The 13,711-nt window shown below is 39.6% G+C and overlaps 1 protein-coding gene across 1 annotated transcript in view; it reads left to right on the top strand.

Annotated features, from left to right (window-relative positions):
• megf6b (multiple EGF-like-domains 6b) overlaps nt 1-13,711 on the top strand; it is a 109,297-nt gene that overhangs the window by 83,457 nt on the left and 12,129 nt on the right. Inside the window, exons 8-22 of the mRNA XM_036559972.1 lie at nt 1,097-1,219; nt 2,123-2,245; nt 3,281-3,418; nt 3,527-3,649; nt 4,079-4,201; nt 5,504-5,665; nt 6,084-6,215; nt 6,326-6,454; nt 6,925-7,053; nt 7,293-7,427; nt 8,448-8,582; nt 8,675-8,800; nt 10,311-10,442; nt 12,268-12,396; nt 12,752-12,883. Of these exons, the coding sequence (XP_036415865.1) occupies nt 1,097-1,219; nt 2,123-2,245; nt 3,281-3,418; nt 3,527-3,649; nt 4,079-4,201; nt 5,504-5,665; nt 6,084-6,215; nt 6,326-6,454; nt 6,925-7,053; nt 7,293-7,427; nt 8,448-8,582; nt 8,675-8,800; nt 10,311-10,442; nt 12,268-12,396; nt 12,752-12,883 (1,971 nt within the window). The remainder of the gene's footprint in view (nt 1-1,096; nt 1,220-2,122; nt 2,246-3,280; nt 3,419-3,526; nt 3,650-4,078; nt 4,202-5,503; nt 5,666-6,083; nt 6,216-6,325; nt 6,455-6,924; nt 7,054-7,292; nt 7,428-8,447; nt 8,583-8,674; nt 8,801-10,310; nt 10,443-12,267; nt 12,397-12,751; nt 12,884-13,711) is intronic.

Raw genomic sequence — 13,711 nt, 5'->3', positions numbered from 1 at the left:
AATTGTACAATCGATTATCACAGAAAATAGTTTTGATGCATTTCCTTCACTGTCAAAAAATTACTGTCCAGTTGACTTAAAATGTTAAGGTAACTGATTTCACAGCATTTTTTTGAGGTCCAAAGTTCTCCTAACTCACATTTTAATACTGTAGTGCCCAGTCAGTATAGAACCAAACTCAGCAACAGAGAATATGGTAATGTCTTCTTACAATATCAAGGCTAGTAAGAAATTTTACAACAGAAGATATTTGGTCTGAGAGGCACTAGGAAGCAAATATAAGATCTTTTTTGTAAAGCACAAAATCCAACTCTAATGTCAAATCTTGATACCCTTAATCCCTGTGTGGTGCTGATGTGTTTGTTACTCAGTCTGGTGGACCCACCACATTATTGTTTTTTAAATCAATACAGCCGTAACAATTTATGTAAAACTTACCAAATGTTTAAAGTGTCCAGCGTAGGGTTCTTCTTTAGCAGCTGTAGCCAGTCAGCAGCCTGTCCATGTGGTCTACCCTCACACATACATAAACACATACACACAGACACACACACACACACACACACACACTAACAGCAGGCCATGTAGGAGGAGAACAGAGTGAAGGGACACAGCACCTCCACACTTATAAGTGTGTAGGGGGTGAACAGTGTGAAGACACTGAAAATGTGTTATTTTATATGTTCTTCACAGAAAATGAGCAAAGGCCAAAGAATCTGAGGTTGAAATAATTATAAATCGCATCATTTGTTCTTTTGGTAAACCTTGAAAATGGGTCCCACAGACCCCAACACCACACACAGGTTAAAATATTGATTGTGCACTTAATTTAAATGTCACACATTTCTACTTATTTGGCATATACAGACCTCGTTGCCTCACAATGCAGTGGGAATTAATATTGACATATTTTCAGCTTGTAAGTCATGTTAAGCATACATCTGATCTAGTTTCATTGTATGTCTAATTCACAGCTGAAAAGCGCTGACCTGTGCTTTAATGCATAGCTCATCTGAATGCATATTTATTGTCCAGTCCCTCTGGATATTCTTCATATGGGTTTTTGCTAACATTCTCTGTGTTTTCTTCTCTCCAGTGGCTGACCCGTGTGCTGTCAGGAATGGAGGCTGTTCTCAGGTTTGTCGCAGTGATGGAGGGAAGGCCCACTGTGACTGCGGTCCGGGCTACACATTGGCTGAGGACGGCAAAACCTGTGAAGGTAAAGGGAGTGGCACTGGTGGTAGTGGTATGATGCAAGTTTAGGACTGCTATGTGTGGTGATGCACTGACCCGATCGATATCAGCAGTGATACTTAAACAAATTGGATATTGTTTAGTTGTGATCGGTTTACACTTCATACCGTTTCTTAGATGCGGTTATTATAAAATTATAACAGTACAGTTTTATTAACCTTCTAGTACAGTATAATAGCTTTTACTGTTTTATTTATGTTTACTATGTATATGTACTTTGAACTTTCTGTGAAACATGAGTGTCTTAAAGCACTGGCAACAGATCGGTAGTTGAATGAGTTCGGAATGGGATTCGGGAAAGAAAAAGTTAGATCAGTGCCTGTGTAGCTGTAGTGGTGTAATCTCTGAGCTCACAACCATTCATTTAATTTATAGGGTTAAAAATTAATTGTTTAAAATATTGAAATTTCAGTTTGACAGAGTGTAGTTTTTAAATCGCAAGAGCTACAGTTTGTATAGCATACATGTTGTCTTACATTTTAAGAGGGGATATTTAACCTAATAACACTAAGCTTGTGAACTGCCTATAGATGAATTAGACCAATCAGATGCAGCCAAACACCCATGCAGTGACATCACAACCGCAACTAACTGACACACTATGTTTAGCCATCAAGCTTCAAGCCAGAAAAAGTGGATGTGCTAGTCCTCTTGGCCAAAAACTGGCCTGGACCTCAATTTATTTTATATAATCACAATTTAAATCGCAATATTGGTCAGAAAAATCACAATTAGATATTCTATTAATTAATGATTAAATGATTAAAGCTGCTAGTGGCATTTCGGTTGCCTAAGCTAAATTGTCGCGTGTGTCTGTTTCTGTGTGTGTGTGTTTGTGTGTGTGTGTGTGTTTGTGTGTGTGTGTCAGACATTGACGAGTGTCAGGCAGGTCAGACGGAGTGCGCCCATGGCTGCCGTAACACCAGAGGTTCCTTTGTGTGTGTGTGTAACGCTGCCTATGAGCTGGGAGCAGATGGCAAACAGTGCTATCGTGAGTTTACAGTCTATGATTCTGCACAGTATATGTGTCATATGTTTATTTCATGGCTGTTTTTTATCAGGCTTTTGTGTTTCATGCATTGCAGATATTTTATATACAGCACAAATTTTGCTTTAGAGGTATTTTTTTGAGAAACATACAGACCACCTATTCAGATATTTAATTTCCATTCAAAATGGCCATTATGTGCAGGAAAAAAGAGAAACCATTTTAAACAGAAAATTACACAGAAACCTCAACAATTTACTATATTTTTTCAGTATTTAGTGTGTTCACTCTGCCTTTTTAAGAGTTTCCATTCTTTTTGGGAGACTTGCTTTCAGTTTTAAAGAAATATTGCAGGGCTAATTTTCCACATCTCTAAAGTTCAGTCTTAGAAGTTGGTTGCATTTTTTGCTTTTTACGATCCAATTAATCACACATTCAATAATGCTGAGGTCTAGAGTCTGGGATGGACAGTCCATTGTTCGGAGAACACCAGCAGGCTGTAAATGTTCTTCTCTTTTGTCGATTTCCTTTTCTCAGTAATGTCGATTTTGTATTCTGACAGTGGAAGGATGGACACAAACACCTGTGGATTTTTTTTCCATATCTGAGGCAGCTTGATTTTGTCCTCTCTCTTAAAGATAAAGCTTTAAGTGCTGTTTATCTGATAGGGACGGTTTTGGTGTCTACCAGGTCTTGCATGGTTGTTAGGAGTCCCTTTTTCTCTGTATCTTCCAATCATTTTTTAAACCCCAGTTTTAGAAACTCCTGTTTTTTGTTTTTTTTTTACTTATTTTGTTTTGACTTTCCCCTTCCTTATGCAGGATTATCTTGTATCTAAACCTCTCAGAAATATCTCCTGAAAATGTATAATTGTACTGTTTGACTGGAAATTAAATAAGTAAAGAGTGGTCTCTGACTCTTGCACAGTACTGTACTTTTGAACTGAACTTTCATGTTCTCCCTGTCACAGAGACTTTGAGGCATTGCGTACCAGTTTATTGGTCCTTGTATTGTTGTGTGTCCCTCTGTGTGTAACAGGGATTGAGATGGAGATCGTGAACAGCTGTGAGGTGAATAACGGCGGCTGCTCACACCACTGTCAGCACTCCACCAACGGCCCGGTGTGCAGCTGCAATCAGGGCTACCAGCTCGATGATGACCTGAAGACTTGCATTGGTAAAGCAGTACAGCCGGCTAACAGCCTGATAACCTTGAACTGACTGAATTCCTTTTGGGTTAATTGCTTTTTGAACTGAACTGTAATCCTTTGTGTTTGTGTGTCAGATGTAGATGAGTGCGTGGATGGAAGCTCTTGTTGTGAACAGGACTGCACAAACTACCCAGGGGGCTATGAGTGCTACTGTGCTGCTGGCTACAGGCTCAACGCTGATGGATGCAGCTGTGACGGTGTGTTGCATTCAGACACAACACTCAGATTTTAATTTCTGAATGAGATAATAAATTCATTTTGTGTCAAATTGTATTTTTGTCTATTGTCTGTATTCTTGGTATTTATATTTCTCAGAATATTATATTTTTAAAACGTATTTTTACGGCTGCACAAACACATTCCATTGATTTTTGAATTAATTTAAAGAATATCAGAAATCACTAAAAGATATATTTGTATTTTATTTACAGTTGTAAAGGCTTCAAACCCTACGTTACAACAGCTTTCTAAAGAATCATTAAAAAATCAGATGGTTGCAGAATCAGAGATTTATACCCCTAATATGTTTCCATGGAGTCTATATAATAATGCATAAACATTTATTAATATTAATGAATGTTTTGTGCCTGTATGATGAGGCCTGATGGGTTAAACTGCGATTGCAGATATAGACGAGTGTCTGGCTGAGAACGGAGGCTGTGATCACACGTGCCAGAACAGCGCTGGATCCTTCCAGTGTTACTGCAGACGGGGTCACCGCCTGGCCGAGGACCGCCGCTCCTGCATCTGTGAGTCAGAATTAGCTCCCTGCCAGCAAATGGACCAGCTGGACAGTGGATGAAGTATTTTGCTTTGACGCAGTGCTAATTAAAGTCCAGCTGGATACGAATGAACGCTCTAGTAAATTCTACACTGGAGACTTGGCTGTGTGATGTCATCATTGTCAATCTCACATGTTCACTTATCACGTGCTGTATCTACATTTCTACTGACGGTTTCTTTCTGGTCGTGAAGTAGTTAACCCTTCGCATGCTTTGAAGTGTTGTTTTTGAATAAGTTGTTAGGGTTAAACTGATAGGGAGTATTTTGACGATGTCGCAGTCTTTGCCTCTTATTTCCATCAGCCATGTAAACAGAATATCCTGTTCCTGCATTTTACAATGTGCAGTTTGTGTAAAAGTGCAAAAGCCTGAAATTCTTAGGTGAAGAGTTACAACAATAATGTGGTGCATCGTAATTATAAATGAAATAAATGCAAAGATGTACATATACTGAAAGAAATATATATATATATATATATATATATATATATATATATATATATATATACGTACATATTGCTGCTCTCAGAAGAAAACCTTGTATATCCATTTTTGTAGTTTTATAGTTTTTGACATAATTTGAAAATGCCTGTTGCTCTTTATATTGTGTGTGAATTTCAGGAGGAATGGACTAAAAGAAACGGCCCAAAAATAACTTGGAAAAAAGTCTGGTTCCATTGACTTACATTAAAAGTAAAGTAGGTTTTTTCCTTCTCCTGTGAAATTACCATTTTGGAGATACGAGGTTTTCTTCCAGCAACAGCGAAATATATATATCTGCATGCATAGCTAGCTGGCTACCAAATGTGAGTGAGTGACTGACTGACAGGCATACAGACAGATTAATTGAATAATTCATGAGGTGCTTTGTGTTGGAGATGACATGATACCGATACTGATATTTAAGCCTGCAGTATCAGACTATACTGATGCTGATCCAATACATCTTTAAAGTGACTGAGCTTTCACTAGTAAACGGTTTAATGCAGCACTTCATTTAAGGTGACCATCTAAAAGTCATTTATTCTGCTCAAACTGCTCAAACATTCACACAAACACAGTGTGAATGTGCGCTGTTTCAGGATGGATCTCTTAAAGGATTGGATAGGATTCATTCTTTTTTCCTCCAATATCTGATCCTGCTGATATGGGCCCGATGCCTGGTAACGGATCGCGCCATCTCTACTTTACATCTTTGGCATTGTTGGGCAGTTTCGTCAGCAGTATGTAACAGTCTGTAAGTCTGCATGTGTTTGTGTGTGTTGTCAGTGCTAGAAGGAGCAGTTGAAGCCCTGAACAGCGGTCAAGTGGTGGAGAGGCCCAGACCACAGCTGGCCGTCCTACAGGAGTACGAGCCTCTGGAGCGCTATGATGACTACGACGAGGACACTGGCGAGCTGCGAGCGGAGAGCACACTGACTGAGAAATTTGGTTAGATGTGGTTTTTATGGCATTTCCTTCAGTTCACCTACAGTTGTATGTAAAAGTTTAGACATCCTTGGTTAAATTATACATTTTGTTGAAAATAAGTCAACACAACAAACTTATATTTGGCATTGTTCTGCAAACTTTAGTGCAGTTTAAAATATACAGTTTGCCATAACTTTTGCACAGGGCACTTTTTCCCAAAATGTTAAATTTAGAAAATAAACATAAATTGTGCATTAAATGAAGTGTGGAATAAAGTTTTGCAATTATTTGATATGCTAAAACCTTTATGTATGAGTTGATCATTCTCAAGAGGGGAGGAAAACAGTCCTTATTTAGCTTGTGTTGAACCTGCAGTGATGTACTGGTTTGACTTCATCGCCTCAAAAATGATGTTACATTCTCTCTCTCTCTTTTTTAGTGTGTCTGAATGACTCCTTTGGCTTTGACTGCAGTTTGAGTTGTGAAGACTGTGTAAATGGAGGTGTGTGTAATGCCCGTAGAAGTGGCTGTGACTGCCCAGACGGATGGACAGGAATCATCTGCAACCAGAGTGAGCTTCTGAGAAAGAATTCAGCTCAAAATTCCACATACATAAGTTTGAAAACAACTTTGCTGAAGATGTGTCTTATGTCCGTTTTGCGTCTTACATCCATGATGCAGCGTGTCCTGAGGGCTGGTTTGGACAGAACTGCTCGTTCAGCTGTAAATGTAAGAACGGAGGTGTTTGTGATCCCGTGACTGGGAGCTGTCGCTGTCCGCTAGGCGTCAGTGGAGACCTCTGCCAGGATGGTCAGTCCAAAAGCTTCTAAATGCTTCTGAAAGACTAAACAAACCTGTATGACACTGAAACTACCTGATACTTAGTACTGTAAGCTACAGTAAAGGTCAGACCTCACAATGACCATCAATTTCACCTTAAAGAATTCAGTGCTTGATTATTTTTAAAAATACGCTGAATACATGAACCTCACTGGAGGAATTATTCAGAGTAGTGGAATACAGGCAGCTTTTTTGGACTTTTACGTTTGAAAATTGCCTGAAAACTTTCTACTGGCATAAAAATGAGTACACTGTCATGATTAATGAGCACACTCAGTAATCGATCCTAACGTTAAATCGCCACCGTTTTTATTTTTTATTTTACCCCAGTAAGCTAACAAAGTATTTTTTGTCCGTATATTGTATATGAAGTCTAATGTACTGTGAAGAAAAGAATGTAGTATGAATGAGTGTTGACAGAATGTATGTGTTGTCCGCAGGCTGTCCAAAGGGCCTGTATGGAAAGCACTGCAATAAGAAATGTAACTGTGCCAACAACGGCCGCTGTCACCGCACATATGGAGCCTGTCTGTGTGACCCGGGACTCTACGGGCGATTTTGCCACCTGCGTGAGTCTGACAATCACTCTTAACATCAGTCTCTGACAGGGAGACAAAAGAGTTACACAGGAAGATAAGCAGCTTAGATATTGTGCGTGTGTGTGTGTGTGTGTGTGTGTGTGTATGTGTATGTGACATTTTGACAGTGCATGTAAGATACTGGATTAGTTAACTGTAACTTCTTTAACTTCCTTCTTGTGGTTTAAATATTTTCTTTTTCACTAATATTTTGCTTCTGTGTTGAGCAGCATGTCCTAGGTGGGTGTTTGGACCAGGCTGCTCTGAGGAGTGTAAGTGTGTGCAGCAAAACACACTAGAATGTCACCGTCGACACGGCAATTGCATCTGCAAGCCTGGTTACCAGGGCGACAAATGTGAAGAAGGTCAGAATTCCCCAGAGGCCCTTAAAAGTCTTCATATTACAAATGTGAACAGGATGAATAAATGAGATGTTTTAATTTCACAACCCATCAAAGTCTGGGGACACCTAGTTTTTCTAAAGGATTTTTAATGAATTCTTTTTGTAATAACTTATTAATAGGGATTAATTTTCAAATACAAACTACATGACAGAAGGACAGAAGAATAAAAACAAATAACAAAAGCTCTACCTTGTGAATAAAGCCAAAGGCTATGCATTGTATCCTATTGTTGTGATGTCAGCACTCATCAGCACTCAAAGCTTTCCAGTGTTTAAACAGTAATAACATTTTTTCATATATATATATATAAATATATATATATATATATATATATATATATAAATAACAGTCTTGTTGAATTTTTTACATTTCATTTCAAACTATAATCAAACTATAATTATTACTGTGGTCAGTTCATTTTCTCCAGTGTGCTAATGCTAGAAATGGGGTGGAGTTATCTGAAACCAGGGTTGTGTTGTTACTCTTTTAACTGCCTTTGGGCCAATTTTTGTTTCAGTATGTGCTTTTAACAATAGTTTGGAAAAGAACTGTCAAATATCATTAATTAAGCAAAAGCAGCTTTTCATACGAAGGAAGATACTTTGATGAATTTTGATGAGTGTTAAAGCTAAACATACCCAAAGGATTGGCACATAGTTGCTTTATGTGAAAATCAGACATGATTTGGAACATTTAAAAAGACAACTAGATGTCCCCAAACTTTTGATGGCCATGTATTGTGGTGTAATATGATCACATATTTTCTTTGGGTCTTTGGATGCTGTTGACTGAGGGAACAATTCTCTAAAAAACATTGTTTTGTAGTGGCAAAGGGTTAATGGTGACTTCCAGTTCTTGTCATTTTAGCCTTTTAACTCTAATGCAAAACTAAAGAAGCAAACTTGAGGGTTTTTCATTGAAGCAGTCCTTTTAATAGTTTCTGTGGTATTTGGTTCATGTTGGTATGATTTCTGTCTGTAGAGTGTGATGGAGGCTTCTATGGTCAAGGCTGTGAGAAGCAGTGTTCCTGCCCGTCTGGCTCGACATGTGATCCTGTGACTGGGGCATGCCAGCGGCAGTGTCCAGCTGGCAAGAAGGGGGAAAACTGTGATCAGGGTTAGTTTAGTGCCTTTTGGTCTGCATATGTACTTTATATGTAGTACTGTGTGCTGCTGTCTGTCTAACGCTGTCTGTTGTTGCTCTTATAGATTGTTCAGATGGGGAGTTTGGGATTGGCTGCTCTCAGTCATGTGACTGTTCAGGGGCCCCGTGTGACAAAGTGACCGGCAAATGCAAATGTCCTGCTGGAGTGATGGGGAGCCGGTGTGAGAAAGGTAAGCTTGTATTGCATAGAACAAAGCAATATTTATATTTCAATAAAAATAGTGACAAAATTAAAAAAAAAAAACAAGAGATAGAGCACCATCCAGTTCTTGGAGATGTGTTGGAGTGGTGTTTGTGATCCGGAACTAATCACCCAACCTCACCTGTAGTCACCAGTAATGCTGAATGCAGTCAGAACATCACTCCAGTGTTCACACATCTCATGTAAAGCCTTCTCAGGAGAGTAGAGGCTGTTACCGCAGCAAAGGGGGGACAAACTCTCTTTTAATACCCTTGATTTTAATGTATGCCGTTATATGTACATTATACAACAGTTAGTTCTGGCCACACAAGCTGATTGGTTGATAAGTGTTCTAACTGTGCTGTTATTTCACCATAACAGCATTTTTTTTCAGAAACACTGCATCACTTCGCTGAGACGCCGTTGCAAAGCAACGACTTTGACAGCTGTAGGAGACACTCAAGCCATTTGAACGTTCTTACTTCTTATATTGCACAAACAGATAATGGACACTTTTAAGATCACATTTGACCGACAGCCGATTTGGTCAGACTCTGAAGATGAGACGACACTAAATTCACAAACTGTCATCACCACTGAGCAGCTTTTCAGTCGGCAGCTGTGACAGAAGAACAGCTAAACAACCTGGAATCAGCCAGAAATGAACTCAGTACCATTCGCCAAACAAATTGGGCTGTAAGATGCTTTACAGACTGGCTGGAACAAAACAACATTAATATTGAAAAAAAAAAGACAAAACTGAGCTAAACTTGATATTGCGGCAGTTTTATGGCTCAGTCTGATTTGGTCAGACTCTGAAGGTGAGACTACAAGTTCGGCGAATGGTGTTCGGTTCATTTCTGGCTAATTCCAGGTTATGTACGTGTTCTTCTGTCATGGCCGCCGACTGAAAAGCTGATCAGTGGTGATGACAGTTTGGGAATTTAGTGTAAGAAGCTTGAGAACAAACTGCTGGCTGTGCTGCGAGTGAGCGGAGTTCGTTACTCTGACGTAGCAACAAGCATCCACAGCTGGGTGTGATGCAGTGTGTGTTGTGGCGCATTCTTCCTTTAACCATCATAAAAAGTTTCTGTGACAGTAACCCTTCTGTCAGTATGAACCAGACAGGATAACCATTGTTTCACTTGTGTATCGATGAGCCTTGTGCACCCATCACCCCGTTTCATGGTTTGTTCCTCCTTGGACCACTTCTGACCAGGACCACCCCAAAAGCCTTGCTGTTTTGGAGGTGTTTTAAATGTCATCTGGCCATAACGAACTGCCCCGTCTCAAGTGTTGCTTACATCACTATGCTTGCTCATTTCTCCCACATTCAACATGTCGGCTACAACAACTGACTGTTCACTTACCATCTAATATAGCCCAGATTTTGACATGCGCTGTTGTTCTGAGATAATCAGTGTTATTTGATTGGTCCAAAATGTTTTGGCTCATCAGTGTGTACTACATCTCTCTGTCACTCTCTCTTTCTTCCTCAGAATGTCCTGCAGGGCATTGGGGAGTGAACTGTAAGGAAACATGTCCAGCATGTGAAAATGGAGCAATATGTGATAAACACAACGGCACCTGCTTATGTCTACCTGGGTACATGGGCAGACTCTGCCAAAACTGTGAGTACAACAATGTAATCCCTGCTTTTCCATCTTGTACTCGGCTTCTCCAAGGGCATGAAGTTACCCCAGTGTAGTACATCAGCCAAGACAGATTTGTTGTCTCAGTTCAGTTCAGTTTAATTCAGTTCAATTTAGTTCAGTTCAACTTTGATTATTCCCACATGGGTAAAACATATATAAATATATATATATATATATATAAATATATAAAACATTAAAAAAACAAACATAAACATAGAATTACATACAACCATGTATCGGAAATAAAAGTAAACCAGTCCGCAAAGTAGTTTAAGTAGAGTTGCCTTGGTGGTTTCTGTATTACATACTGTTATCTATAAGAATGGACTAAGGTAAAGGTAAAATACAGGCTTCCAGATTCCAGTTTAAGCTGTGCAACATACTATTATCCTTTTTTTGGATTACAGTATGTCATAAAGTTTTAGATGTATGTTAGTAAGAATTCAGTTCACTCAGGTGGCTATAAGCTTCCTTGTTTGCTACTCATAGCACCATGAAAAACTAAGGAACTCCAGACTGATCCACATCTTGGCTGACTGACTACGATCGGGGTATTGGGGGGGAAACTGTGTACATTTTTGGACAAACCATCAAAAAGAGCTTCATGGACAAAAAATAATAGTCAAGTGCAAGTTTTAATAACTGTATTAATATTGTCATGTAAGGATTGCACCAGTCTCTTGAGATTCTCTTGAGTTCCTGTCTTTTTAGCCCACTGCACACACGTTTCAGCCAGAGTTCGCGTGTGTCTATTTCGGCAATTCGTCCACTGTCCCAAATTGAGAATTAGGATTGAGGTCAGTCAAACTGTCCCAGTGTTTCATCATATCTGTTGAATCAGTCACATACGGACACCCTACAGTTGTCATCCTGGAATTTGTGTTCTACTTGGACAATGTACTCTTTTCACAGTAGCCATAAAACGTAATTTCCACCTGATTCAGAGGTCCTGCGGTTTTTGCGCTATGCGTTTTTTTTAAATGTTGCTGGAATACATTTTAATCGAAATGTGCCTGATCTACAAAACCAGAAGCGAGCTAAATTTTCATCTTCATAGGTAAGAAAGCAAGTCAGCCTTTGTAAGAATGTTTTTTGTGTGTGTGTTGAACGACTTTTTTATTGTGGCAGTTGTACACAGTTTTTTGTTATGAAGAAAGCTGCAGTGTTCTTTTTATATCAGAATGGCCGGCTTTAAGGAGAGATGTAACTTCACAGCAGGTGGTTTTCACTCCTCCCCTTTTGCCCATCATTGCTTGTTAGCAGCTCATTTTAGAATCACAACATTTCATACACAGAGAGACAACAGTTTCTTAGTCAATCAGAGTTAGAGGGAGAAATAATTTATTTGATCAAATTAATTCAGAATATCTAAGTCAGTATCCATTTCTCTGGCGGAATGGCTACTAGGGGGCTAAAATGGACAAAGATTAAGATTAAGTGACCCTCATTAGTCCCACAAGGGGGAAATTTCACCTCCGCATTAAACCCATCCGTGCAGTGAAACATCACATACACACGAGTGAACACACACACTAGGGGGCAGTGAGCACACTTGCCCGGTGTGGTGGGCAGCCCTATCCACAGCACCCGGGGAGCAGTTGGGGGTTAGGTGCCTTGCTCAAGGGCGCTTCAGTCACGTACTGTCGGCTCAGGGAATCAAAGCAGTGACCTTGCGGTCACAAGGCTGGTTCCTTAACCTCCAGCCTATGACTGCCCCCGAAACGTGAAAGACCAGTGTAATCCTTATCTGACAGGGTTTTTTGTATGATATGTTATTGTATATGTGTGTATGTGTGTCCAGTATGTCCCACTGGTCGTTTCGGCCAGGGCTGCCAGCTGAAGTGTGTGTGTGAGAACAGTGGCCGATGTCACCCTATAACTGGCCGCTGCACCTGCGCTGCAGGCTGGACTGGACACAACTGCAAGAAAGGTACAGCAGACACATTTGGTAGTCAATATTACATGTGTTACGTACAGCTCAGTACTTACAGCTATTATTTATTTTGTATTAATTTTTTACCTCTTACTCATAACCAAGTTGTTTTTGGGAAAAGTTAACTCACCGTTCTGTCTGACCATCGCAGTACATTAGCAATGAAATCACCCTAACAGAATTTAGGACAGGATGACTCAAGTTCTGACACACTGTGCACATATTTTGTAAAGCCACAGCCATTCCTAAGGGAATTTATTCACTTGCTGCAAGAACAATATGATGCGTCAGCTTTTTGGCATGAAAGCGTTCTTTAATGTTTCTTTTTGTGTGTATGTGTGTCTCCTGACAGCATGCGCCACAGGACACTGGGGACCCGAATGTGCGAGAGTGTGTGACTGCAAGAACAGTGATGGTAGCTGTGATGCTGTGACAGGCCAGTGTAACTGTGAACCTGGCTTTACAGGAGTTCGCTGTGAGCAAAGTCAGTGAGCTTTGATACATTTGATACTGTGTAGAAGGGCTGAAAGAAATATTAGCACCACATAATTTGTTTCGTATCTTCATATATTTGACATTTATTATATTGATATAATTTAAGCATTGATAATTATTATGAACATTCCCCAATGCTCAGTTTTAAGTCTGAATAGAATTTTGACATCTAAAGAAAACACACAGGAAGGCGGCCAACAGTTCAAGGAAATGGTGCTTTTATGTTTTAATGGTTTTGCTTGTATTTGAGAGAAATCATGCATAATACACTATGCCACTTCAAAACAACTACCTAAATGTGCGCAAGTGTTTATTAGGATAACTACTATAGCTAAACTCTATATCCCGAATGTACACAAATGTGTATGGTTTGATCTGTTGTTAATCCATAGGCTTTATCTTAACGCTTGTGTGGTGTTCAGGTCTGTGGGACCCATTTTCAAATTTACCAAGAGAATTAGATTAGATGATTTTTCATTATTTCAACCTCAGATTTCTTGGCCGTTGCTCATTTTCTGTGAAGAACATATAAAATAACACATTTTCAGTGTCTTCACACTGTTCACATGTGGTGTTGGGGTGAACCTGCGGGAATACAAGTCACTCTGTTCTTCTCCAACATGGCCTGCTGTTAGTGTGTGTGTCTGTGTGTGTATGTGTTTATGTATGTGTGTGTGTGTGTGTGTGTGTGTGTGTGTGTGGGTGGACAACATGGACAGGCTGCTGCCTGGCTACAGCTGCTGCACTGACCACTTGTGATATTTTAAACATCTGGTATTTTTACATAAACTGTTATGGCTGTATTGATTAAAAAAAA

The sequence above is a fragment of the Colossoma macropomum genome, unplaced genomic scaffold (assembly GCF_904425465.1).
Source record: "Colossoma macropomum unplaced genomic scaffold, Colossoma_macropomum, whole genome shotgun sequence".
Classification (NCBI taxonomy): Eukaryota; Metazoa; Chordata; class Actinopteri; order Characiformes; family Serrasalmidae; genus Colossoma; species Colossoma macropomum.
Note: the sequence above shows the minus strand (reverse complement) of the source record. Positions and strands in the feature narration are given on the sequence as shown.